This window comes from Cryphonectria parasitica, assembly GCF_011745365.1.
Source record: "Cryphonectria parasitica EP155 unplaced genomic scaffold M406scaffold_5, whole genome shotgun sequence".
NCBI lineage: Eukaryota > Fungi > Ascomycota > Sordariomycetes > Diaporthales > Cryphonectriaceae > Cryphonectria > Cryphonectria parasitica.
In genome coordinates this window covers 382,933-405,637 of record NW_024468913.1, presented here as the reverse complement: position 1 = coordinate 405,637, position 22,705 = coordinate 382,933, and the positions used below count along the sequence as shown (strand labels likewise).

Genomic DNA, 22,705 nt, shown 5'->3' with positions numbered 1-22,705 from the left:
CGAGCTTCACGAGCATGTATCCCGAAGCGCCCTCGCTCTTTGCACAGTGTGGACTGCCTATTCCAACTTCTGGAGTTGTGGGCAGGCCATCTCAAGGACTTGATGTGGGGATGCACGTCCCTCGACAACAGGCTTCTATGCCTCGGGACATCCTCCCTGGTTATGAGAACCCTCGTCAAGCCCCAGCCCCTCCTCTGACGAGGGACAATGAACGTAGCCTCACTGCGCCCTTCTCGTCAAAGCAGTCGTCTTCGATGCCATCTTCCTCTGCCAAGCCATCTGCATCCTCCTCGCGCCCGTCCGCATCGAAGGAGGCCCCCCCGAGGGGCGCATCCCGGCCCTCACACAGGACCAAGCCCCCTGCCACCACCCACACCAAGGCCAAGCCCTCCTCGTCACGGCCTGCCCCTGTCCCTGTCCCTCAATCCGGTATCGCTGCCCTCTTCGGCCTGAGCAAGACTACTTCACAGGCTGAGGAGCGACGCCGCCAGCATGACATCGAACTGCAGCGGCAGGTGGAGCGTGCCAACGCGCAGATGGCAGCGCGGATCCAGCGCGGCCGTGAGCGCGATCGGGAGAGGAACTGGCACACGCGTAAGGCTCAGGAGCGCATGGATGCTGCTGCTGCTGCTGCTGCTGCGAAGGCGTCGTCTTCCTACTGGAACTCGCCCAACGGGTCTTGATCTGCCTTGGCGGGTCTTTTGCCATCCTGGACTAGATGACATGCTTGCATTGCTGACTGTGAGAGATTATGAAACGTTCTCCTGGTGAGATACTAACGCAACCTGACATGTTCATATCCTTATTTCTTTTTTATCTCTCTAGACTGCTGCATGATAGGTAAGACAATATATGGTAGGTTTCATGTACTTTCAGTCGTCTCTTAGATGTGACTATGTCAATATTTATACGATACATGATACTCAAGGCCCAGAAACAGAAAAATTTCGTTCTTGCACTTCCGAATTCAGGTGGTTGTATGACTATACATCTTGCTCAATGTGCTCCATTGTTCCACTGTACCGTCAAAGAGGTGATCACAAGAGCTAGCCAGTCTGTCATTGTCAAGGCATTCAGTTGCATCCATGACCAGGAAGCAGGAAGCACTCAATCCCTGCAAATGTCCATCCATCACCAAGAACAAACCAGTGAGTGATGTTTGATGTCTTCAATAAAGGTGTCGAAAATTCCCTCCAAGTCTGACCTCTCATCTCAAGACTCAACACATGCGATAATAGGTATACCACGTCCGTCTTGAAAAATCGATACAGCTCAGTTGGCACTTATGTATCAACCCCCTCGTCAGCTGTCTGCACACCATCTGTCTCTGCCCCATCGTCTTCCTCCCCTGCCGTCAAGCTGGTCACATTAACCATAGCCCCTGACTTCTTCAACGCCTTCTGCTCTCTGCGCAGCTGCTTGATGCTCTTCTCATGGTCTGGTCTGACCTTGGGTTTCTTGATTTTTTTGGTTCCCTTTTTAGGCCACTCCTCATTCTCTTTGTTTCGTTCATTTTCCCTTTCGCGCTCCTGCTCCTCGCGAATGCTCTTGGCCTCGCGCTCCTCGCGCTTCTTGGCTGCAGTGCACTTGACGCAGGTTGTGTACTTGGCATAATAATTTTCCGGGTGCACAGGACATTCTAAGTAGTGCCCGGAAGTGATGCATCTTTTGTCGCCCATTTGACCACAAACTGGGCTTTATTTGGGAGGGGGGAGAGGGGGAGTAGTGATTGTCAGCCAGTGTCAAGTGATTATTAGATGAAGCTGAAGTAGTGGCTTGTGGAGAAGAGTCTGGAGGGGAGAGGCACTGAGGGGAGGGGACATCTGGACACATACCAGTGATGGCCTTGAAAGGATGACATATTGGCTGGCATGGTTTTCTGTCGTTGTGTTCACTTGAGGTTGAAGAGGTCGTTTGTTCGGATGGGGCCTTGCGAGTGTAGTGATACTCTTTCACGAAGTCTCGATCTACACTCTGGTGCTTTTTGAGCTGTGTTGATTTTTATCTTTGCCCCTCTGGAAGGTACTGGAGAGTCTGACGATGCTCTAATGCGTGTAGCCGAGTTTCTCTGAGAAATATCATTGATGTATATTATGATAGCAATGCATTTGTTGTCTGATTCAGCTGCAGGTCAGGGCCTGGATACTAGACACTTCCACGGGATTCACACGGTTGCCTACCAATCAGTTGATAAGCTCACACCGAAGGGCTGCCGTGGAGGGTCAAATTAAGTTTCATTGCTACCCAAACTGACGCATCATCAGAAAGCGTCCTGTGCGGTACGGATAGGCGCAGACAACCCGGTAATCATGTGCCAGCTGTAAGGCTCCCCTGCTCGATTGGACACGATGGAGTTCTCATAAACCGTTGGCAGGCTGCATTACAGAGAAAAGACAAAGAAGCAATATTTATATAATAACACTTCGTACGTTTGCTGAATGTAAAAGATATGCTAAACAGGATGTGTTTTCTTCACAAAGATGTTTGTGGGAGATGATCTTCTGGATCTTGACATGCGTGCTTGATAGGCTGAGGCCGATGCCACAGTAAATGCCGGAAATTCATGAGGAATCTATGATTGACAGATCCTTCAAGGCACGTATAATGTCTGGGAACGTATTTGTTCTTAATCCTCATGAGGCGAAGTAATCCTATGATAACCCTGGTCCCACTGCTGAATCTCGCCGTGATACTATGCAGGATTCTGTGCATACCCTTTCTCTTCCGCAGCAGCCTTCACCGGGTTTCTTTGTTTCGAAGACCTGTCCGCCAGTTTCAATACATGCGTACATACAGCACAGCACCGGTTCCATCGCTATTTCTATTAAAAAGAGTTTATATATGCCTCGGATGGCCTCCCAGGCGCCTACACAGCCTTCAAGATAGAGTCAGTATCAACTTTTTACGAATACTGGCTAAGAAGAAGAGAAGAAAAGGAGTATGTGCTTCTATGAATAGCAACGCAAGGATCATCATAAGATATACCGATCGTGTCACAGGAGAACAGACCTCGGCACCTGGCGTCAAGTTTGCATCGTACTCTTATAAGAGACGTTCATAGCAAACAATAGCATTGGACCTCAGTTTGCTAATCATTGCACGGTTACAACAGGCCCAACAACACGTGATGCAATAAAACTTGACGCCTGACCGAGACGAGAATACCTGTCGAATATCACCCGAACGTGATGGCCCTCAAGCTCATGCGGCCGGTGTCTAGGCCGATTCCAGATGACGTGATGCTATTTCACATTGGTCAAATTTGATTTGTTACGAGATCATTACGCTGATGCACTACAGGCAGACCAGCCTGGGTAGAATACAAGACCTTGTCTTCGAGAGAGCACACCTATTGAACCACTTACCTGACGAGCATCCTGCGTGCCGAGAAGGAAAGATAATCACGCACATCGTCAAAGACATAGCGCCTGCTCAGAGCAAACACATACAACAAAACACACATGGCAATAGAATCTCCGATACCCTCATCGTCGCGAACCTAAGAGGCAACCAGTGCTGCTACCTCGCCCCGCTCCCTCTCCAGCCACGACCGTGGAAGGCTCCATCCTGACTGCGCACTCGGAAAGCTCCTTTGCGAGGTTGCAGTCCCGAGTGACCCGACACCGAGGTGGCTGTCAACAACCTCGTCTTCTCGGCAGTAGAAGAGGTGCTGATGGCTGGCGCGCTCCATCCGTCTGCGAAGTCGAGTCATTGTTCCACTTGCGCGAACAGGAGACGGATCCTGACATGTCGACGCCGTGACACAAGAGGTCAATGGGACGAGCGGCGACAGCCCGGTTTGGGTGTGGGGGGGGGGGTATTCAAAGCCCTTTTGTGTGCCCTCGAGGGTGGCGGACACGGAGATTCGAAGCCTGTCGCAACACGATCTCAAATCGGTGGTGGGGTTAGAGGGTTGTATCTGAGGTCCAAGCTGAACTAGACGATTCTGCAGCCAATACGTGCTGCAAGGAGTCGCTGCTCGTTCGCGGGCTGATGGGTTGAGAGCAGAAGTTGGTGCTCGACATGTTGTGACGGCCCGAGTGCCGATTAAAAGGGAAGCGGTACTACTCTGCGAGTCTTAGCTAGTGTCAAGGATGCCCATCTCGCTGGCAGAAAAGGCTGATGTTGTGAGAAGGTATCTGGTCAGGACTGTTCACACTGTTGAAGTGGCTGTCGACTGGGTGCGTATGCAGCTGCATGGACTGGAGAAGTTACGAGCGAGGAGATGCAGGGGAGGAGGCTTCGATAGTGGTAATGATGCTTGGGCTGGCCGGTCCACCCCCCCCTCCCCTCCCCTCCCCTCCCCTCCCCCCCTGATTTCTGCAATAAATTGATATTGCCGTATGTTCGTGCGTTGTATAAGTATGTCAGGCAGAAAAGGCCTGTATGCAAGGGGCTACAGAGAGAGAGAGAGAGAGAAGAACAAACAGCCAGATCGCCGGACTTCATAAGGCTATCCTATCTGGGGCCCTGACTGTTGGCTGGCTGGCAAGGCTGCCGGTGACTCACTGGCCTCCGCACAATACAAGTAAATTCACAGTACATTCCTCTTGTTGTCGACCAGCGTCCCAATCGATGAAGTAAAGAAAAAGCAGTGAAATCTGAGAGGGCAGGGTTTGAATGCCAGGATTGCCTGTACGTAATAACCATGGAACGAGGTTTCCGTCGTTGAAGGAAAAGTTTATGAGGGGGGAAAAAAATCAAATTAGAAGTGACTTCTTGATGGCTACAGTGAACCGGGATTGAGAGGGAGGAAAAGAAAAGAAGAGAATGTCATCAACCGCTAACATCTTCGGCGTCAGGGGGCCCTGAGAATGGTCACGTTCTCCAAGAGAAAAAAAGCAATATCTGCAGCCAGAGTCGCATTCGAAGGGCAGCCACAACGCCCTAGAGACAGATCGGCAGACGCCGGGTGCAGAAAGGGAAAAAGGGCGGGAAGGCGTGACGGCATCACGCTGGCGATCTAATGTATATGAAAATTTTCATCTTTCTGCATTTTCTTGACCAAGAAAGGAAAGTAGAAGAGAAGAGAGTAGAGAGAGAAAACAAACCCCAGAAGAAACCTTATGCAATGCAGGTCTGGATCTGTCTTATTTGGTAGGAAAAAGCCAAAAGTTGACGGTAGGCGGCGCATCCAGATCGGATACCGGCATAAGCGAAGGTCTCGGACGTCCGCATGCAACCATAGGCTGCATCACTGATGTGGAGAGATGCATCTGCCTGCTATTGCTGCATGGACGTGCTCGTTTAGCAGGGTGGCTTGGTGTGGAGAGTACTCAAATAACAGTATTCTGATGTTACCTTATCTACAATGAAGTCTTTTTTCTTTCATTTTCTTGGGCGGTCGCTTGTTGTTGGTGGTTGACTCGATAGAATCGAGTGATGTTATCAGTTTTGTTATCTTTACCTGATTAGAGTCCCAGCAAAGACCCTGGTTCTGATTTCCTTAGGGCGACCCACACGAGGAACCGTACGGAGTTTAATACCAGCCAAGAAGAAGAGGCTCTTTTTTTTTTGTCTGTAGGCCGGTGCATATGAGAGTCCTCCAGCATGTGGGCATGCGCATGAAAGGCTGCCAGCGTTGTATTGACAGCAGCTCGGAAAAGAAAGGAGAAAAGAAAGGAAAAGTAACAACAAAACCGATACAGAGGGGCTCGTGTTCTGCTGTAGTCTGCAGATAAGCAGCAGTAAGCAAAAGCAATCCCACCCTTCTCCCCCACGTCCAGGGCTGATGTTGTGCATATGAGAATCGATGCACACAGGAAGGGTTTAATGCGTCCTCCTCCTTCTCGCCCCCTGCCCCGTCTTCTGACATGCTGCCACACCCACTATCACTATCACCCAGAATGGAGAAAGAAAAAAAAAAAAAAGAAACAGACAAAGAAAATCATATGGCCACCCCCAAATAGTGTCTGCCCCAGCGCCTTGGTATTTCACTCTGAGAGAACGCAGCCCCATGCGACAGTGGATCGGCTAGTTCCGCTGCCCGTCCGGTGGATACCATCCAAGAGGATCCGGCCAGGTTCTTAGTAGTTAAAATTGATGCTCCATGATAAGCACTGCTCCGATGCGACCGCGCTCACCTTTTCTCTCTATTTCCAGCTGCGGTCATTCTTTTATGAATACGTCTTGGATGACATAAATATGTACTTCACCCCATTCCGTTATTCATTCTGGACGAGATGAGTTTGTGACGGCTTTAACCGAACATCCAAGTGAATTTCATTACAGTCTCACAAGCGTTCTTGTCGCTTTGAGAAGCTGGGCTCTCTCCCTTTCCCCCCCCCTCTTGTGAATAGAGGCAGCAGTCCTGTTAACATCTAATAACTTTGAACAACCCGATCCCAGCATCAACTGTTGTCAGGACGCATCACAAGCTCATCTCGCCAAGATGGATGAGGGCCAAGGACCATCTCAGATCGGTGCATATCCCGAGCACAAGAGGACATTTGGTGACCGGCTCCGTGGTTTCAAGCAGACCTTCTTCACCAGGGAGGGCCTGGTAGGCGACTACGACTATGCCTTCCTCTTTACGCCGAGCCTTCCCTTTATGAAGAAGAGGGCTCAGGCGGCTCCCTTTTTCGGCCTCAACGAGAACCTGCCCGTGGTCCTTGCCGTCTTGTTGGGTCTCCAGCATGCCCTGGCCATGCTGGCTGGTATCATCGCTCCGCCCATCATCCTCGCTGCCGCCGCCAACCTGTCCACTGAGCTGGAGCAGTATTTGGTGTCGACGTCGCTGATCGTCTCGGGTGTCTTGTCCATGGTTCAGATCACAAGGTTTCATCTTTTCAAGACCCCGTACGTCCTTCTTGAGAGCGAGAGAGAAACGCCTAGTCGAGGGAGAGTTTCCCATCAGACAACAACAGCAGCTGACCCTCAAGCAATCTTGCCTTTCTAGATACTACCTGGGCACGGGGGTAATTTCCGTCGTGGGCGTCTCCTTTTCCACCATCACCGTCGCCACCCGCGCCTTCACTCAGATGTACGAGAACGGCTACTGCCCGACTGCCGACGACGGCACCCAGCTGCCCTGTCCCGAGGGATACGGCGCCCTCATCGGCACCTCGGCCGTCTGCGCCCTGCTTGAGGTGCTCATCTCGTTCATCCCGCCCAAGACCATGCTGCGCATCTTCCCACCCATCGTTACAGGTCCCACGGTCATGCTCATCGGCATCAGCCTCATCGAGAGCGGCTTCGAGGCCTGGGCTGGTGGAAGTGGTTCTTGCATGAACCCTACCACTGCGTATTATGCTCTGTGTCCGGATATCGATGCGCCGCATGCCCTGCCCTGGGGAAGTGCTGAGTTTTTGGGTAAGTACTGGCTCAGACTGCTTGTACCGACACCAACATGGTGTATGCGTATATATGTATTGACTTGACTGGACTAATAGGCCTCGGGTTCTCCGTCTTCTTGACCATCATCCTCTGTGAGCGTTTCGGCGCCCCCATCATGAAATCCTGCTCCGTCGTCATCGGTCTCCTCGTGGGCTGCATCATCGCCGCCGCCTGCGGCTACTTTGACCGCTCCGGCATCGACGCCGCCCCCGCCGCCAGCTTCATCTGGGTGCACACCTTCAAGCTCAGCGTCTACGGCCCGCTCGTGCTTCCCCTGCTGGCCGTCTTCATCATCTGTGCCTGTGAGGCCATTGGTGACATCACGGCCACCTGTGACGTCTCCCGCCTCGAGGTTGACGGCAAGCTGTACGAGAGCAGGATCCAGGGTGGTGTCCTGGCTGATGGGATCAATGGGCGTGCTGGCTGCCTTGTGCACAATCACGCCCATGTCTACTTTTGCTCAGAACAATGGTGTGATTGCGCTGACGAGGTGTGCGAACCGCAAGGCGGGCTACTGTGCATGGTGAGTGTTTTTCTGCTATGACGAACAGGAAGAGGAATTGTGTGCCAAACCATGGCCACACAAGGTCAAATAGAAAGCTGACAATGAGAAAAATAGCATCTTCCTCATCATCATGGGCATCCTCGCCAAGTTCGCCGCAGCCCTGACCTCCATCCCCTCTGCCGTGATAGGCGGCATGACCACCTTCCTCTTCACCTCTGTCGCCGTCTCTGGCATCGCCATTATCTGCCGCGGTGTGCCATTTACCCGTCGCAACCGCTTCATCCTCACCGCCGGTCTCGCCATTGGCTACGGTGCCACCTTGGTTCCTACCTACTTCAGCTACGTCTTCACCTATAGCGGCTCCAACAAGAGCCTGCAGGGCTTCCTGGACGCGATCGAGCTGGTCATGGAGACTGGGTTTGCGGTGACGGCGCTGGTGACTGTGATTCTGAACTTGTCGCTGCCTGAGGAGTTTGAGGAGACGGACGCGGATGGTGGTGAGGTCGTGGAGGGCTCGGCGGCGCAGAGGAGCAGGGAGACCAAGAGGGTGGTGAGTGATGGCGGGAGCCGCGATGGGGACGAGAAGTTGGCATAAGCTGCTGGTGACCCGATGACATATACATGGATCGAGAAACAGAAAAGAAAAATGGTGCAAAATTATGATATTTTCTATTAGTAATTCCGCTCAGCTGCTGGCCTTGCATAAGACGTTCTGTTCAGGCCCAGGCACTCACTCTTCATGAAAGCTTCGCAGTACTTGTACAAGTCAGGCTTCATCCTTCACATCCATGTGATTATCGTCTAAATGTAACCTTCAAAACAATGGGATCACTTCCCCGACCGCCACGCCTCCCCAACCTTCAGCTCATAAACAGACAAATCCCTAGTAGCCCCGCTCCCAAAAAAGGGAATCTCGTCCAGCACAGCCTCCATGCATTTGCTCAACCCCGGCTGCCCCTTTGTCGAGCAGTACACAATGCCCAAGGGGGCTAGGATGACCATGACGCGGTCTCTGGTGGTGACGAGGTTCTTGTAAAGTGACGGGATGAGGCGGAAGGCCTCGAGGGCGGGCTGGCAGGTGTGGCGTACCTCTTCGGGGAGAAGTAAAGGTTGGGATGGGTGGCGGTTCAAGCTGTCTCGGCGGATTTCTTTGGCTATCTCGGTTGTTATGGGGCTGCTGTGCGGTTTTCCTATGGACAGGATGTCTTCTAGCTGCATGAGATATATGAGGCCGGCGTTGTAGGTCAACTGTATCCATCTGGTGGTGAGCAAGTTCCTGAAAATATTTGTCCAGCTTTCTGGAATGTGGAGGCTGGGATGATTTGAGAGAGGGTATAAGAATAGATCATCAAGAGAACGGTCGTAAATACCATTTCAAGAGCCTGCTGCGTGGTCCCAAACTCAATTGTCGTACTCAGCTGTTCCCTGAACAAGGCAGAATCGATATTGTCCATCTTAAGGTGTGAGGGCGCCTCGCTGCCCGCCCCTGGGTTCGCGCGGTCCCAATCGTGTCTCCACGCCTGGATCGCTGTCCGCAGCTTGCCGACCTGTGAACGGAAGGACGCTTTGGTTGCAGGTGATATGGGTCGCTCGCTGGCGGCCATGTCGTTGACAATGCCCGGCATGTCGGCCAGGATATCGATCAGGCGGTCCAGGGCCGTCTTGGGAAGCTTCTGCCAGGGGACGGTCTTCCACTTGAACTCTTCCATGAAGGTACGTCGGCGGACGGCGAAGGACTCACATATCTGTGGCGGTAACGAGTTCTCAGTATTGCTTCGAGAACAAGAGGGTTGGAAGAAGTCTTTGGTCACATGGCCTACCAACAGTGCTCTGCATGATCTGTACGCAGTGAGGAGCGGTTCGTCTTGGAATGCTTCTGGCCCGCAGTGTTTCAAGATTTGTACAACACCGAGGTTATGTATGAGTCGCAGGTCTCCATCGATAGCAAACTATTAGGCCCAAATGGTTAGTTACAATAAGTTCTCTGCACGTAGCAAGTGGCGGCCGACAAGGAGAAGAACCGGGAGCGGATAATGCTGGAAAGACGTTGTCATCTGAGATCAAGAACCGTTCAACATACAGAATACATGCCCAAGATCACAACAGGAACGCAAAGTCGGGCCAGTTCAGTCCGCGCAGCTCCTCCTTGGCTGAGCAACGTCTGCACCTCCCTCAGACTCCGGCCATACAGCTCCAAGCCCATCGACTTCAGGCCCTTGTCGCCGTGGCCAAGGCCCATATGTCCGTATGCCAAAGCAAGGCTGCAGATATGGCTCGCCGTCGGGGCGAGGTCGTTCTCCTTGGCAAGCTGCAGGAAAGGTTTCCAGAAACAAGCCCAGCCGTAGGTGGCAAAGAAGTAGCTGAAGGCCATGTGCTCCTGAAAGGCCGTGAGGTTCAGCCCTTGGGGTGGGTTCAATCTTCTGGGCTCGTCACCACGTGGACCACCACGACTCGTGCTGGAACTATAGCGATATAGTACATCATTGCGTCGCTGGTTCGACGACGCGTCGGAAGGTCCGGCGAGCCTGGCGAGCCGCTGAGAGCCTTCAGAGCCTGTCACGACCACGAGGGATTGTATTCGCAGGCCGGATGCGTATCCCTTGCATACATAGCCGGATTTTAGGCATCGCATACACGAGGGTGCAGTCTTGTCTATCCACGAGGAAAAGGAAAGAAAAAGAATTAATCAGCAACTGAGGCGGGTTGGAATTGGAGATGTATTTGATGCAACGTAGGTTCTTTCTGGACGCACCGCACTTGATTCTCCGCTTTCTGCAAGTCTCGCAGTATCCACTCGTCGGGGCCCGTCCCATCTTTTCAAATAAGAGTACAGGCGGCGTCACTCGTTAGGAGTGGTGAGGAGAGTTTCACGGATCAAGTGTACGCCGAGAACGAAGGGGACATGGTAGTGAAGTAGGCAAAGTCCAGCAAAGGCTGTGGTTGCGCTCTCCCCCAAGCCGATGTAGATGCGAAGTGACTTTCACGAGATCGAGACATATAATAACAGAACGTGACAGGGTTGAGGAGCAAACAAGTCAGCTTGAAGGCAAGTCATATCGGCTAAAGGATCCGAAGCCAAGTAGTGGCACGAGTCACAAGCGACCAACCTACACGCGCGCGCGCGCACGCACCGTCAATTTCGGAACAGACTGTCTCTCGAGTACTATGTAGATTTGGCATTGTAATTATGTGGAGCCTCATGCACACTCGGAACCAAAAAAAGGAGGGGTCGGCAGCGGCATGGCCCCGGACAGCTGAGTGTTGATCCCGGATCTGAAAGGATTCTCGACCCTGTTCGAATTGGTTTAGACTCAAGACTCCGTCGGGAGCGCCACCGCACGCCCATGTGCCAGCTGCCCAGTGCCCAGGTGCAATTCTGCCTTGTGCAATTCAGCTGAACAGTGGATAGATAGCATTAGCCTCCAACAGAAGCAAGAATTTCTCGGCTCCTTTTTCAGGAAGGAAAAAAGACAGTCAGCCCACGCAGCGCCATGCAAGAGACCACCCCAGCTCGTTTTTGGTCCAGCTCATCGGAGAAATATGCAGAGTCCCCCAGGGAGTTAGTGCCTCTCCCCTCCTGTCTGTGGCATACTGTACCCCTCAACTACCGCCTTCGTGGGCGGCTTTGAGACGAGTGGACGATGTTGGTGATAATTTCTGAAAGATCCTCTCCAGTGAACGTCTGTCAGAGGTTGTCAGGTCAGTGCCAGGAGCAGCGAGTATGTTATGCCTGGTGATTATGACAAGTGCTGGGGACTCGTCTGCTGCTGCTGCTGCCACTGCTGCTTCCGCTGTCTCCGCTGAGGCCTGCCCAAGTTCTTCGTCGTCCATCTCCCGCCCTTGCCGTCTTCTATTGTCTCTGCAGCTGCGCTTCTCGTCGTATGTCCTCGTCCAAAAAGAGCCAGTCTCTTCTGCAGTCCACCAGTACGCAGGAAACGCCCTCTGTATGTTGTTGATGATCAGAGCCACAACAAGCATCAGGCAGCAGCCGAGCAAGACGCGCGGTATCAGAGCCCAACCGAGGTGGATAATGTTGTCATCGGTTGTGGCCAGCAAAGCCGTCGCCCCGGCGGGTGGGTGAATCGTACCCGTGATGCCCATGAAGACGGTCGCGCACGCGCAGGACAGAGACCCGGCGAGCCAGCGGAGTTGGGTGTACTGGCGCAAGGGCAGCTGTGCGAAGCCCTTGTTGATGCTCACTGCAATGAGGCTGCTGCCAAGCTGACCAACTAACACGTTTCGTGGCTGCGAAAAGGGCGAGTCGATGGCGTAGAATTCAAGCACCGCAGCCGCTCCCTAGCAGTGCAGTGGGAAGGAAGAAGAATCCCGTCTTGTCAGTTTTATGTCTACCTTGATGGACGAGCGGAGCGAACAAGAAAGCCAGGTTCCTCATCAGAAGGGTCCAAACAGGACAGAGAGGCGATGAGACCTACAAAGCTACCCAAGATCAGAGGTGAGTCTGTGCCTATTCCCAGAGCCTGAATCTGGTTGGAGACAGCATAGATCAGGGACAAGGAGGACAGCGTTCCGATGAAGGCATATGCGATGATGAGCACGTTTCCGAAGAGTCGTGGCGGGTGGTCGCGGTAACCTAGAAACCGTGCGATGGCGGGTGGCAGGTTCTGCTTGCGAGGCGATCTGATGAAGGGGTTGATATATCTGTCGATGTCGATATTCCATCCCGATGGCACGACGACGACGCCTCCTCCTTCTCCAGGCTTGCTGGACATAATGGCAGGAACTTCAGCAGCAGCTGGGGTGGGGGGTGATGCTGCATCGGAGGATGATCACTTGGGCTGTTCACCTCTGCGTTCCAAGGAATGATAGTGGCTAGGCGCGTTGGGAATTCTTTATCCTTTGATCTGTCGAGTTTCCTGACCAGCAGAGTATCCGGCTTTCTCAAGTTGCTCATATTCTCTCCTGTGTAAGGAAGGGAAAAGAAGGGGAGCGCGCATGTGGCACAGCGAAAACCATTACGTCGGACCAAAGCAGCATTGTAGGAGCAAGAGGAGCAAAGAAAGAAACGTGACATTGGAGTCATCTCTCCTCTTTCTCTCTTTCTCTTCTCCTCGGGAGGTAAGGACCTTTGAGTCTCAGTTGCTGGGGGATGAAGAACAGTGGCAGCTGTGGTAAGGGACATCTCCGCGGGAACAGCACATCCATGCATGGAAAATCGGGAGTTGGTGGCACCAAACCCCGGACTAACCTGGAAACGCCTATAGTATTCGGGATTGAACAGTAAGGGCCCATTCTTTCATGCTTGGGTTGGAAAAGACGAACGGAAGAAGAAATTCCAGCCAGCAAGGTAGCAGAGCAACTCCAAGGATTGATCAGCTTGAACACCCAGATATATATGGACCATCAAGAACACATTTGGTTTGAAAGAAGTATTCGAGCAGGTTTTCGTCGTGAATAAGAAAATATGCACAACAGGCGTCCCACCAGCGAAGGGAAGCCCTCGTAGGCCATGAGTCGTGCCCAAGCCAATATGTAAAACAAAGATATGCTGAATGTATCAAGTACTTACGTAGGTATCAACGTGCTATACCGCAGGAGGTGCTTTTCATACTGAGTATCCAACCTGTTTATGCTTTAGGCGGTAACAGTGTAGTGGCCTCGAAGTTTCCAGCATCAAGCGGTAAAGACGTCGTCGTTAGATACATGGTTTAGAGGCTGTAGCACCATGCTCGTCTAGCGCCATACCTGGAATTCCCCATCCCCAATCAGCCGCCCCTAGAGGAGCTATTGCTAGTTACACAGCATAAGCATAAGGCCGCTGTCGGAATGAGCCGTGCAGCAGATCTCGCCATAACCAAACCGTGTAGTTCGACCCCACGTCATCTCTTGATGATTGCGATTCCGACATTCATACAAAAGTCCTCAGACAAGCCATTTTGACATACGAAATGGGTAGCAAGCATTCTAAGAGCATCATCTTAAGCTCTGCAAGTGTCATATATTTGGTGGTACAAGATTTACAAGCGCATAGAAATCGGATGCTTCTACACCTGTCAAATATGGGCCTCAGTTGAAGCGTCCCAAAGACCACTGGAGGTAATAATTACTTTCCACCGAATCAGTGATCCATCAATAACACCAGATGCGGGGTTTTACGATCCCCCATCGTAAGCCGCACCTCCACAAGCAACGGTTAGGGTGGACACTATAGGAATGAACCTGGTGGACCACCACCCACCGATCAGATGTATCTGCCTCTACCGTTTGCACAAGGACACTCTCTTCGGCGAGTGCGTCAATCGTCTTGTTCAGTCCAACATACTCTTTGCTGGTGTCTTTCTCTGTATGAAATATGGAAGAAGAGAAATTAAAACACGGCAGTTTCCAGTATTGCGTTTTCTCTTCCTCTGCTTTCTTATTATTTATTGCAATTACGATTACAATTGCTTTTTGTGTTTAGGTTTGACTCGGCTGGGTCTCCAAGCATTTCTACCCCGTACGGCCCTTGGCAATGACGCATCTACAATGTCCCCTCAGTCATAAACCTTAAAAGATCACGTTCGTTTTTCCTCATCCGACTCCATCCACATTCTCCCAAGACCGCCAGTGCTAGTTATTTCACAGTGTACACACCTCGCATCAGGCTACTGCGGATCCATCCTTCGACTACAGTAGCTCCCGTTTAGATCCCACGCAATAAAGTCCGGGGAAAAGCGATTTCACTCGGTGAAATTCACCCACCTCACAATGCGAATAGCTTCGACAGCTAGGCCCCTTGTGGCTGAGCCTGCACATAATCCCCTCACTGCCCTACAGCATGCCAAGTGACGTGCTCCAGAGCATCCCCTCCCCTCTGGCATACGTTATAAAAGGTACTCGAGTCCCTCGCAAGGCAACAAGTTCTCGCCGTTGGGTTCAAGTGATTATCAAACCCAGGTTGCTGGATCCCTACCAAGCAGCAAGCCCAAGACGTAAACGACAGACAAGCCTCAGGATCCCTCACCATGGTTATAATGAAGAAGACTGCAGGCCTCCTCGGTCCTCTACTCCTTCTCTTCACGGCCTCCTCTGCCTCTGCGCAAAACGTGAGCACTTATGTCAACCCAGCCGTGCCGACGGGCACCCCCGTGCCTGGCAATTACACGGGTGGTCTTCGGCCGCAGGTGCACTTCTCACCGCCCCAGCACTTCATGAACGATCCCAACGGTATGTTTGTGGATGCAAACGGGACATGGCATCTGTACTATCAGTACAACCCAACGGGCCTCGCTGCTGGCAACCAGCACTGGGGCCACGCGACGAGCCAGGACCTCTATCATTGGGAGAACCAGCAGATCGCCCTGTTCCCGCCTGAAGAATATGTCTATGTCTTCTCTGGGAGCGCCGTCGTCGACGTCAACAACACCTCTGGCTTCTTTCCAGACCAGGACAACGGCGTCGTGGCCATGATGACCCTTGCGCGCTATTATGAGGACGGCTCGGCTGGTCCTCAGGTGCAGGGCATCGCCTACTCTCACGACGGCGGTTACACTTTCCAGTACTATGACGGGAACCCGGTCATCAACAGCACGAGCAGCCAGTTCCGCGACCCCAAGGTGATCTGGTACGAGGACCACTGGGCCATGGTCGTGTCGTATGCGCAGGAGTTCGTCGTGGGCATCTACACGAGCCCTGACCTGAAGAATTGGACCCATGCCTCCAACTTCTCCCACCACGGCCTGCTGGGCGCCCAGTACGAGTGCCCCAACCTCGCCAAGCTGCCCATCCGCGACACCATCGGAGGCTCCGTCGTCAGCGACGAGGCCTACGTGATGGCCATCTCCGTCCAGCCGGGCGCCCCTCTCGGCGGCTCCATCACGCAGTATTTCCCAGGGACCTTCAACGGGACGCACTTTGAACCCTTGGACAGCGCCACCCGCCTCACCGACTTCGCCAAGGACAACTACGCCGCCCAGTTCTTCTACGGCACCCCAGACGGGTCCGACGCCGTCAGCATCGGCTGGGCCTCCAACTGGCAGTACACCCAGACCGTGCCCACGGGCAACCTTGAGGGCTGGCGCAGCGCCGCGACCCTTCCGAGAGCCCACTATCTGACCAACGCCACGCGCATCGGCTGGGTCATGGCCAGCCAGCTGGTCGACCCGTCGCCTGTGCTGCTGGGCGCGCCGCTCAACACGACGACCTTCGAGGGCAACGCCTCCATCGCCGTCGACTATGCCTCTGTGTCGTCTGGCGCCCTGTACATCGACGCCAACGTGACGGGCCTGAACGCGAGCACCATAACAGGGTCCTCCACGCTCAACATATCCTTCACCAGTCCATCCTCTGGCGAGGTGCTCCGGTCTGGCTTCTTCTTTGGCGGGGACCAGCCGTATTTTATCGACAGGGGCCTGATCCGCGGCTTCGACAATGTCTTTTTCACCGACAAGTTCTCTGTCGCTGATGTGTGGAACACCACCTCTGGCAGCTGGCGTGTCCAGGCTGTCATCGACAGGTCTGTTCTTGAGGTCTATTTGGACGGCGGCGTGCATGCTGCTACGGTCTTATTCTTCCCCAACGAGCCGCTGACGCTTATGAGCTTTGCTACGGCGGGCCTGCCTGCTGGGGTGGAGGTCAGCGTTGCGGTCTGGGCGCTGGAGAGCGCGTGGGCTGCGTATGAGGACGAGCAGGGAACTGTCGTGGGTAATGTCACTGACACGACGGGGACGGCTGCCAGGAGGGATATGGTGTATGAGGCTACTTGGACTGTGTAGTGTCTGTTCCTAGTACTCATATAGGAGTATAAAATCTGGTCATTTCTCACAACCCAGGCATGCCATTTAGTGACAATGTGTGCTGATCTATTTTCCCATCTAAGTGACGATGTAATTTGTTTCATCCACAAACCAACAATATTGCTTGCAACTAATTTGGTGACATACAATGTATGTGATAAAATCAACTCTTATTACACTTCAGAAGATGCAGCTTCTTTCCACAAATTGCTCCTGGAATGAGACTACTGTTACTTCAACTAAATGCTTATTCTTCTGCGTCATGTCCCACCTTGTTCGCCCGGTCCCTCCAAGATACTTTTCTAGTCGCAACAAAAAATTACACATCTCAGACACTTCCGAAGGCTGGAACTACTCCTCGTATTGAACATGTAGTACGACCTTGGCATTCGCTTTTGAGAGGCAGGGAGGCTGATCAGCCCGCCTATGTGCTTCTTGGCGCTGACTGGTTCCCCCATAAGTGATCTTCGCCTAATTGTTTAGTTCCTGAGACAACCAAGGTCAGTCGCCGTCATTTGGGTACAAGAGACCACTTGGGCCCTAGAGAATCAATGTTTTCGGGACATAATAATCAATATACATCGATCTAGAAAATTAGGCGACCCGTGCGGCAGGGTTTGATGATTTTGTCCATATCACATTCTGTCTGTCGTCCCGCATGTTTAAGACTCTTCGTTAATGTGACTTCATGCTGACTTTTGTTGCTACTCTGTTGTAGAGGACAGACTGAACTTACATATCTCCGTTGTCGCCCTGTTTCTGAAGTTGTTTAACTTGCATAGCCGTCACTTTGTCTGCAAGCCAACAGAGACTCGTCCGCTCTACAACCAACACAACACATAAGCAAGCCGACATGACAATGGGATTTTATCTCTTTCCAGCTCTTCTCTTCGCCTCCGTAGCGGTCGGGCACCATCTGGTACCACTTGATACCAGGCAATCGAATGCTACTGCTGCCAGCAGTGTGCCCTCTCGCGTCGAGAATGGCATCCAGACCGAGTGCAAGACCTGCCCGTACAGCCTCTGCACCAACGTGGTCGCCTATGAGTACAGCCAGGACATGAACCTGACGTGCTGGACGACAGGAGACATGATCGTGGACACCAAGTGAGCGGCACACCTAGACTCCATGCGGGCTCCTTTTGTAAGATATATTAATCCATTTGTCCGCGCACACAGCACCTGGTACAAGACGACCGATAACTGCTATGTTACCGAGTGGGATATTATTGAAGGAAATTGTAAGCTTACCCACAGTATGAAGCCGTGGACGGCAAGAACAGAGCTGACATAATGGACAATTGCTGTGTTTGTCGAGCAGACACAGATGTGCTCGCCTCTTGTGGCGAGGTCGCCGAGACGTACACCAGCGGGCCAAGCAAGACCGAGTACAACACTGAGTGCAACATCATTCCCGAGTTTGTCGGTGAGATTGAGGACCACACGAAGATGTACCAGCCTGAGGTCGACCTTACTCTCACATGCTACACCATCAATGGGGACGAGGTGCTTGGTAACAGGTAATATGCTCTCCACGCATGGCCCTCCTTCTTTGTCGGAATCATCATAGCATCATATTTTTTGGTCTTCCTTGACATGATTGCTGACGCCCTGCCAAAGCAAATGGTACAAAACCTTGTCGAACTGTTACGTCCCAGAGGCCCAGATCGAGTTCGTAGACGCCGATCTCGACGACTGCGGTCCCATCCCCTTCTTGGAGGCCAAAATGCGGCAGCCTGATCCAGAGCCATCCACACCTACGCCCGCAGAAGATTTTGCCCGTCGTGCGGCCAGCGGAGCGGATGTAGGCCGACAGGAAGAGCACAAGCGGTGGTTGTACCTTACGCAGATCGGGGACGACCAGGCCAGCTGTCTGGCGGAACCGGACAGCACGAGCGAGTCTCAGCACACGTATTCGTTTGGGGAGTATATTGTTGTCCAGTGCGCGACGTATAGTGAAAACTTGGTAGATGACAATCAGTGAGTTGGACCCGAGCTGCTACAGCAGCGTAAACGAAGGAGTCCTCAGCACAGGAAAAGTATTGGCTGACTCTCTTTTCTTTGCTTCGGAACAGAATCTATCTGCTCACTGAGGATTTCTGCTGGGTCAATGATACCCTTACAGACCCGACTCTGATCGACGACGAGACCAGAGGTGAGTCCTTGTCACGCCAAGCACCTGCCATGCCATCTTCGAGGATGAACTTCTAACTTGTATCAAGCTGAGCGATATCCAAACTGCAACCTCTTCGTCGACACCGTCGTATAGAGGGGGCCAGGGCCCGGGCCAGGGAGATACAGTATGTGCAGGTTTCTTTTGGCAAATGGGCCTGTTGTGGTTCTCGATAAAACCGTCCTCATTTATCTTGGTCACGGTAGCCTCGCTCGATCGCTCGTTGTTGAGTGTGGGAATCGGGCATCGATCGCAAGCCGTCCTGAACTGTGCAAACTTTGAAATTTATTAGCGGACGGCAAGGCGAATATTGCACGGGAAACTCTCTTTCTACGCTCACGGGTCGAATCTTGTTTCCTCATCTTGAAATGTGAATGTGCAGCAGGATACGACTCGGGGGAATCCTATAGGATATTTAGTTGTTATAAAAATAAAAACAAAAGGAAGATCTTCAGGCACAGGCGTCTGCCTTCATCCATCCGCTAGTGAAGAAAGAGGTTAGGTAATCCTCCTCTGGAGAGCTGCAAGTGCCTGTCCGTCCGATCTAGACACGAAAGCTGTTCCTCCTCCCCTAATAATCACAGGATCTCATGTCCGTCAAGAATCCTCGCGTATCCTGGGCCATTGGAGCATCCGCCCGTTCCCCCACGGCCCGGCTAATACGTATTAGTTTAGTAAGATGAACACTCGCACGCACAAGATGCTCCGCATGGCATCGTATGTTGGGCGAGTCTTGAGTGCCCGACGTCGGTGGGATTCGTTTCCTGTTTCTCTCTCTCTCGCCTATTCCATTCCATGTACATGCACATGGAGTTGCTTGTCGGGCTCTGGGGGTCTTGGACTTGCTCCTTGGATTTTTTGCTGTTCCTTACGCATCCCGGCCCCCTGCACGACGGGACATGGGCTCTTGAACGATTGGTGGATCCACTCAGCATTTCGAAACACGGACAGATGAATGTCCAAGAACAAGTTGTATATTCCAGCGCACGGAACGGCGAAACAATGTATTGCGTATTCTCTGGTAGAATATGGTATCATCAAAATAGGTGCACGGATCAAAAAGAAGGCAGCACGCGAATCTCGAGGGGTATCCTGTCAGGAAGGTCGTCATCACTCGTCTCATGTGTACTGCACTGACAGTGCGTCTCGTATACTGCTGAACCTTCTCTGGCGACTGGCTGAGGGCGCGTCCACGGTTATCGGTCTCTGTCGGCCGGGCATGGCCAGCGACGCGCAACCACGACGGGACAACCCACTATGCACGGTACATGCTATGGTTAGCTCCTGTGTAGTGAGCTGCCAGATCGTCGCCAAGCTTGAGCATATCCACACGAAAATCGTCAGCTCTTCAGGTCTTGTCAGTCGGATCGAGGACGCAGACCGGTGCACAGAGCCTCCCGCAGAGCCTCCGCTCCTGGCAATCCGAGATTGGGGGAAACCATCTCGCGTCGCAAGTTGACATGATTTTGTTACTATGGAATGTTGAATGGAATCCAGGCCCAGGGATGAGATCATGTATAGTGTACTAGGGTACAACAGGAAGCTAAAATAACACAAGAGAGTTGTTTCTGTGTATGTTTAGACGAGGAAACAGTCTAAGCTAGATCGATAGGCGCTTGAGAAAAAGGAAGAGGACTGCAGGGGGGCAGCGGCTTGAAAACATGAAACAGGTCATCTCCACTACTACCTGCCCTTGTCGTGATCTGCTGCGAGGTCCTGCACTCCAGCCTTGGCGGGCGATCAATCAAGAAGGAGAGAGAAAGCAGGAAAAGAAAGGGAAGATCAGAGACCTGGCGTGCCCTACGTTAATCATCACACCTCCAGCGCGCTTAGAATGACAGTCTGTGCCTCGTCATAGCACGCACATGGTTCGATAACATACTCTCAGGCTACGTCTAGAACCTGGATGATGTGTATAGACTTGTGGACACTTGTGTGGGCTCCGCTACACGTTTTATGTACGGATTATTCAAAGTTTACATTCAATTCCCCTATTCCCCTATCTGTTGATCAAAATGAGATTTCAATTTTCAAGGTTACCTGTAAATCATTCATCCTAGCCCGCCTCCTTTGTCCTCGCACTAATAAGAATCTATGGTGAGGACGTCACTCGGCCGACCCCGGGGCCCTCCCTTGCTCTCTCTCCGCCCATGTACCATAGTATATTGCCATGGGGAGGGTGAGATAGAACAAACAAGCCAAAAAGAAGCACTTCTAGACCACCCCAAAGCAACGGAACCCCCACACAGAAATCCGTCGAATACTGGGAGGTCCTGCTGTGGGCCGTGCTACTCCTCCTTCGTTTCCTCCTTGTCCTCCTTCTTCCGGCGTAAACCTCAGTTTCATAGTGTCCACCAGGAATAGAACAATGCCGCCCAGAGGAAGGGTTCGTTTCAAAACAAATAGCGATGGGCGGGGGTGTATTCGTCATCACCTTCTGGGGTCCCCGTGCTTCCAGGACTAAAATCCATACCAGCCAAGGCCACTGGAGGACTCCACCTCAGGTCATATTTTTCAACACGGGTGCAAATGATGCTTAATCGCTTATCCTCAAACTTACATGATTTTTGTTTTTTTCCCTCCGAATGTGCACATTCTTACCTGCTCTCTTGATTGTTGATTGGATCGGTTTGCTGATGTGACCCCACAAGAAGGAAAGGGAGGGAAAGGAGAAGAAAACCGTAACCTCCATTGTTGGGGGGGCAGCAATAAGCAGGGTACGCTTGCGCATCTGCCTGCCTGCCATTTCATACCTGCAGGCCATGTTGCATACTGCCCTTGAATGGTGGCAAATCATCCTCAATCCAACACCATCAAACTACAGCTCCTCGAGCAGGACCCCGAAGATGGCCACCCAGCAGAAGACCGCCTGCACACCTGTATGGAAACCCCCAATCAAGGCTACCAACACGAATGACTAATTACGCTTGACTTTCCCATGCACTGTCTCCTGCAGACTGCAGCAGCAGGCATAGCAGAGGGGCCCAAGAGTAGACCATGGTGTCCAAGGCAAAATGTACATAGTACTACATGAAATGTTTAGTCTCCTGTTGCATCTCACATGCCTCTACTATAGTAGATCTCACTTCTTGGTAAGGGGCTCGACCCACACGCCTGCATGTATAGGCACAAAGGAGCCGCGGACCACCCCTTCTTGCCTCCACACGCAGATGGACTCCCCTTGCTCACCACGGCGATCTGCAGACCCACCTGGAGCCCCAGCCCGAAGAGGATCCATTACGGAATGTTTCGAAGAAATTGGAGGCGGACCAGTCGCTCGATAACATCAACTGCGCGAACAATGGTGCATGTGGTGGTGTGTACGCGGGGCCGACAGGCGCTGGCTGTCTCCCAAAAGAAATGAAGACAGGTTCTCTATATAAGAATGGCTTTTCAGTCTTGGATCCTCGAGATGATTCTGTTTCCCTTCCTCATTCCTCTTCAACCTAGACTCCAACCTTTCAAAGTCATTCCTTGAAGCTAGCCTTCATCTTCTTTTCTTGTTCCCTTGTCAAGACCCACGCTCCTTCGCTGAACGAAATCGACGCCGCCTTCTTTTACATTTTCGAATTCTTCGCAGCAGAATTCCAATTTTGTTATATCAACCCCACCCCTTCAAGAAAAAGTCCACAATCAAAAATCAGTCAAGATGGTCAAGATCAGCCCCCTCATTGCTTCCATGCTCTTTGCGCTGGCCGCTGCCCTTCCCCAGCAGCCCAGCGGTGTCGAGAGCTTCAAGCCTACCGGCACCGGCATCGCCTTCCCCTCTGGCACCGGCGGCTTCGGCGGACCCGGCCAAGGGCACGGTCACACTGGCCACCACTCCGGCCAGGGCCCTGCCCCCACCGGCGCGGCTGGTGGTGCTCTCCCCAGCGGCCAGGCTCACGTCATCTCGGGCCAGGCTCCTCAGCCCACCGGTGGTTTCGGAGGCAAGGGTTCTCACACTGCTGGAGGCTTCGG

General features: G+C 52.5%; 8 protein-coding genes across 8 annotated transcripts; 3 read left to right on the top strand and 5 right to left on the bottom strand.

The window, feature by feature from the left end:
• Nucleotides 1-1,283: 1,283 nt before the first annotated feature.
• On the bottom strand, nt 1,284-2,238 carry M406DRAFT_330522 (uncharacterized protein; the record flags this gene model as incomplete). Its single annotated transcript, XM_040920531.1, has 3 exons — nt 1,284-1,639; nt 1,836-1,866; nt 2,203-2,238. 3 exons carry the CDS (start codon nt 2,236-2,238, stop codon nt 1,284-1,286), a joined length of 423 nt encoding a protein of 140 aa, XP_040775134.1.
• Nucleotides 2,239-3,242: 1,004 nt separating this feature from the next.
• On the bottom strand, nt 3,243-4,286 carry M406DRAFT_356453 (uncharacterized protein). Its single transcript, XM_040923450.1, has one exon. The coding sequence runs from the start codon at nt 3,710-3,712 to the stop codon at nt 3,500-3,502; it is 213 nt and encodes a 70-aa protein (XP_040775133.1). The 5' UTR covers nt 3,713-4,286; the 3' UTR covers nt 3,243-3,499.
• A 2,105-nt stretch (nt 4,287-6,391) lies between these two features.
• M406DRAFT_42476 (uncharacterized protein) lies at nt 6,392-8,435 on the top strand (the record flags this gene model as incomplete). The annotated part of the gene is made up of 5 exons (XM_040924195.1): nt 6,392-6,798; nt 6,899-7,311; nt 7,392-7,765; nt 7,800-7,858; nt 7,955-8,435. 5 exons carry the CDS (start codon nt 6,392-6,394, stop codon nt 8,433-8,435), a joined length of 1,734 nt encoding a protein of 577 aa, XP_040775132.1.
• Nucleotides 8,436-8,494: 59 nt separating this feature from the next.
• Nucleotides 8,495-10,653, bottom strand: M406DRAFT_291222 (uncharacterized protein; the record flags this gene model as incomplete). The annotated part of the gene is made up of 6 exons (XM_040918951.1): nt 8,495-9,088; nt 9,211-9,576; nt 9,661-9,773; nt 9,917-10,265; nt 10,320-10,492; nt 10,593-10,653. 6 exons carry the CDS (start codon nt 10,651-10,653, stop codon nt 8,669-8,671), a joined length of 1,482 nt encoding a protein of 493 aa, XP_040775131.1. The 3' UTR covers nt 8,495-8,668.
• Nucleotides 10,654-10,995: 342 nt separating this feature from the next.
• M406DRAFT_322501 (uncharacterized protein) lies at nt 10,996-11,772 on the bottom strand. Its single transcript, XM_040919647.1, has one exon. The coding sequence runs from the start codon at nt 11,669-11,671 to the stop codon at nt 11,441-11,443; it is 231 nt and encodes a 76-aa protein (XP_040775130.1). The 5' UTR covers nt 11,672-11,772; the 3' UTR covers nt 10,996-11,440.
• M406DRAFT_277656 (uncharacterized protein) lies at nt 11,750-12,935 on the bottom strand (the record flags this gene model as incomplete). The annotated part of the gene is made up of 2 exons (XM_040918325.1): nt 12,274-12,935; nt 11,750-12,136 (listed from the first exon to the last, which is right to left on the bottom strand). Coding segments are annotated over exons 1-2 (684 nt in total), but the record flags the coding sequence as incomplete, so codon positions are not given.
• Nucleotides 12,936-14,744: 1,809 nt separating this feature from the next.
• On the top strand, nt 14,745-16,601 carry M406DRAFT_107379 (family 32 glycoside hydrolase). Its single transcript, XM_040915236.1, has one exon. The coding sequence runs from the start codon at nt 14,803-14,805 to the stop codon at nt 16,549-16,551; it is 1,749 nt and encodes a 582-aa protein (XP_040775128.1). The 5' UTR covers nt 14,745-14,802; the 3' UTR covers nt 16,552-16,601.
• Nucleotides 16,602-17,169: 568 nt separating this feature from the next.
• On the top strand, nt 17,170-19,202 carry M406DRAFT_351611 (uncharacterized protein). Its single transcript, XM_040922639.1, has 7 exons — nt 17,170-17,216; nt 17,291-17,679; nt 17,752-17,813; nt 17,894-18,092; nt 18,193-18,552; nt 18,648-18,727; nt 18,795-19,202. The coding sequence occupies exons 2-7, from the start codon at nt 17,426-17,428 to the stop codon at nt 18,839-18,841; spliced, it is 1,002 nt and encodes a 333-aa protein (XP_040775127.1). The 5' UTR covers nt 17,170-17,216; nt 17,291-17,425; the 3' UTR covers nt 18,842-19,202.
• Nucleotides 19,203-22,705: the final 3,503 nt, after the last annotated feature.

Bases quoted from the DNA above. Each gene is read 5' to 3' on its own strand.
- M406DRAFT_322501 (XM_040919647.1), bottom strand. From the start codon at position 11,671: ATGGACGACGAAGAACTTGGGCAGGCCTCAGCGGAGACAGCGGAAGCA.
- M406DRAFT_351611 (XM_040922639.1), top strand. From the start codon at position 17,426: ATGACAATGGGATTTTATCTCTTTCCAGCTCTTCTCTTCGCCTCCGTA. The intron at 17,814-17,893 runs GTAAGCTTACCC...TTTGTCGAGCAG, and splicing joins GGATATTATTGAAGGAAATT to ACACAGATGTGCTCGCCTCT. The intron at 18,553-18,647 runs GTGAGTTGGACC...GCTTCGGAACAG, and splicing joins AACTTGGTAGATGACAATCA to AATCTATCTGCTCACTGAGG.
- M406DRAFT_356453 (XM_040923450.1), bottom strand. From the start codon at position 3,712: ATGACTCGACTTCGCAGACGGATGGAGCGCGCCAGCCATCAGCACCTC.
- M406DRAFT_107379 (XM_040915236.1), top strand. From the start codon at position 14,803: ATGGTTATAATGAAGAAGACTGCAGGCCTCCTCGGTCCTCTACTCCTT.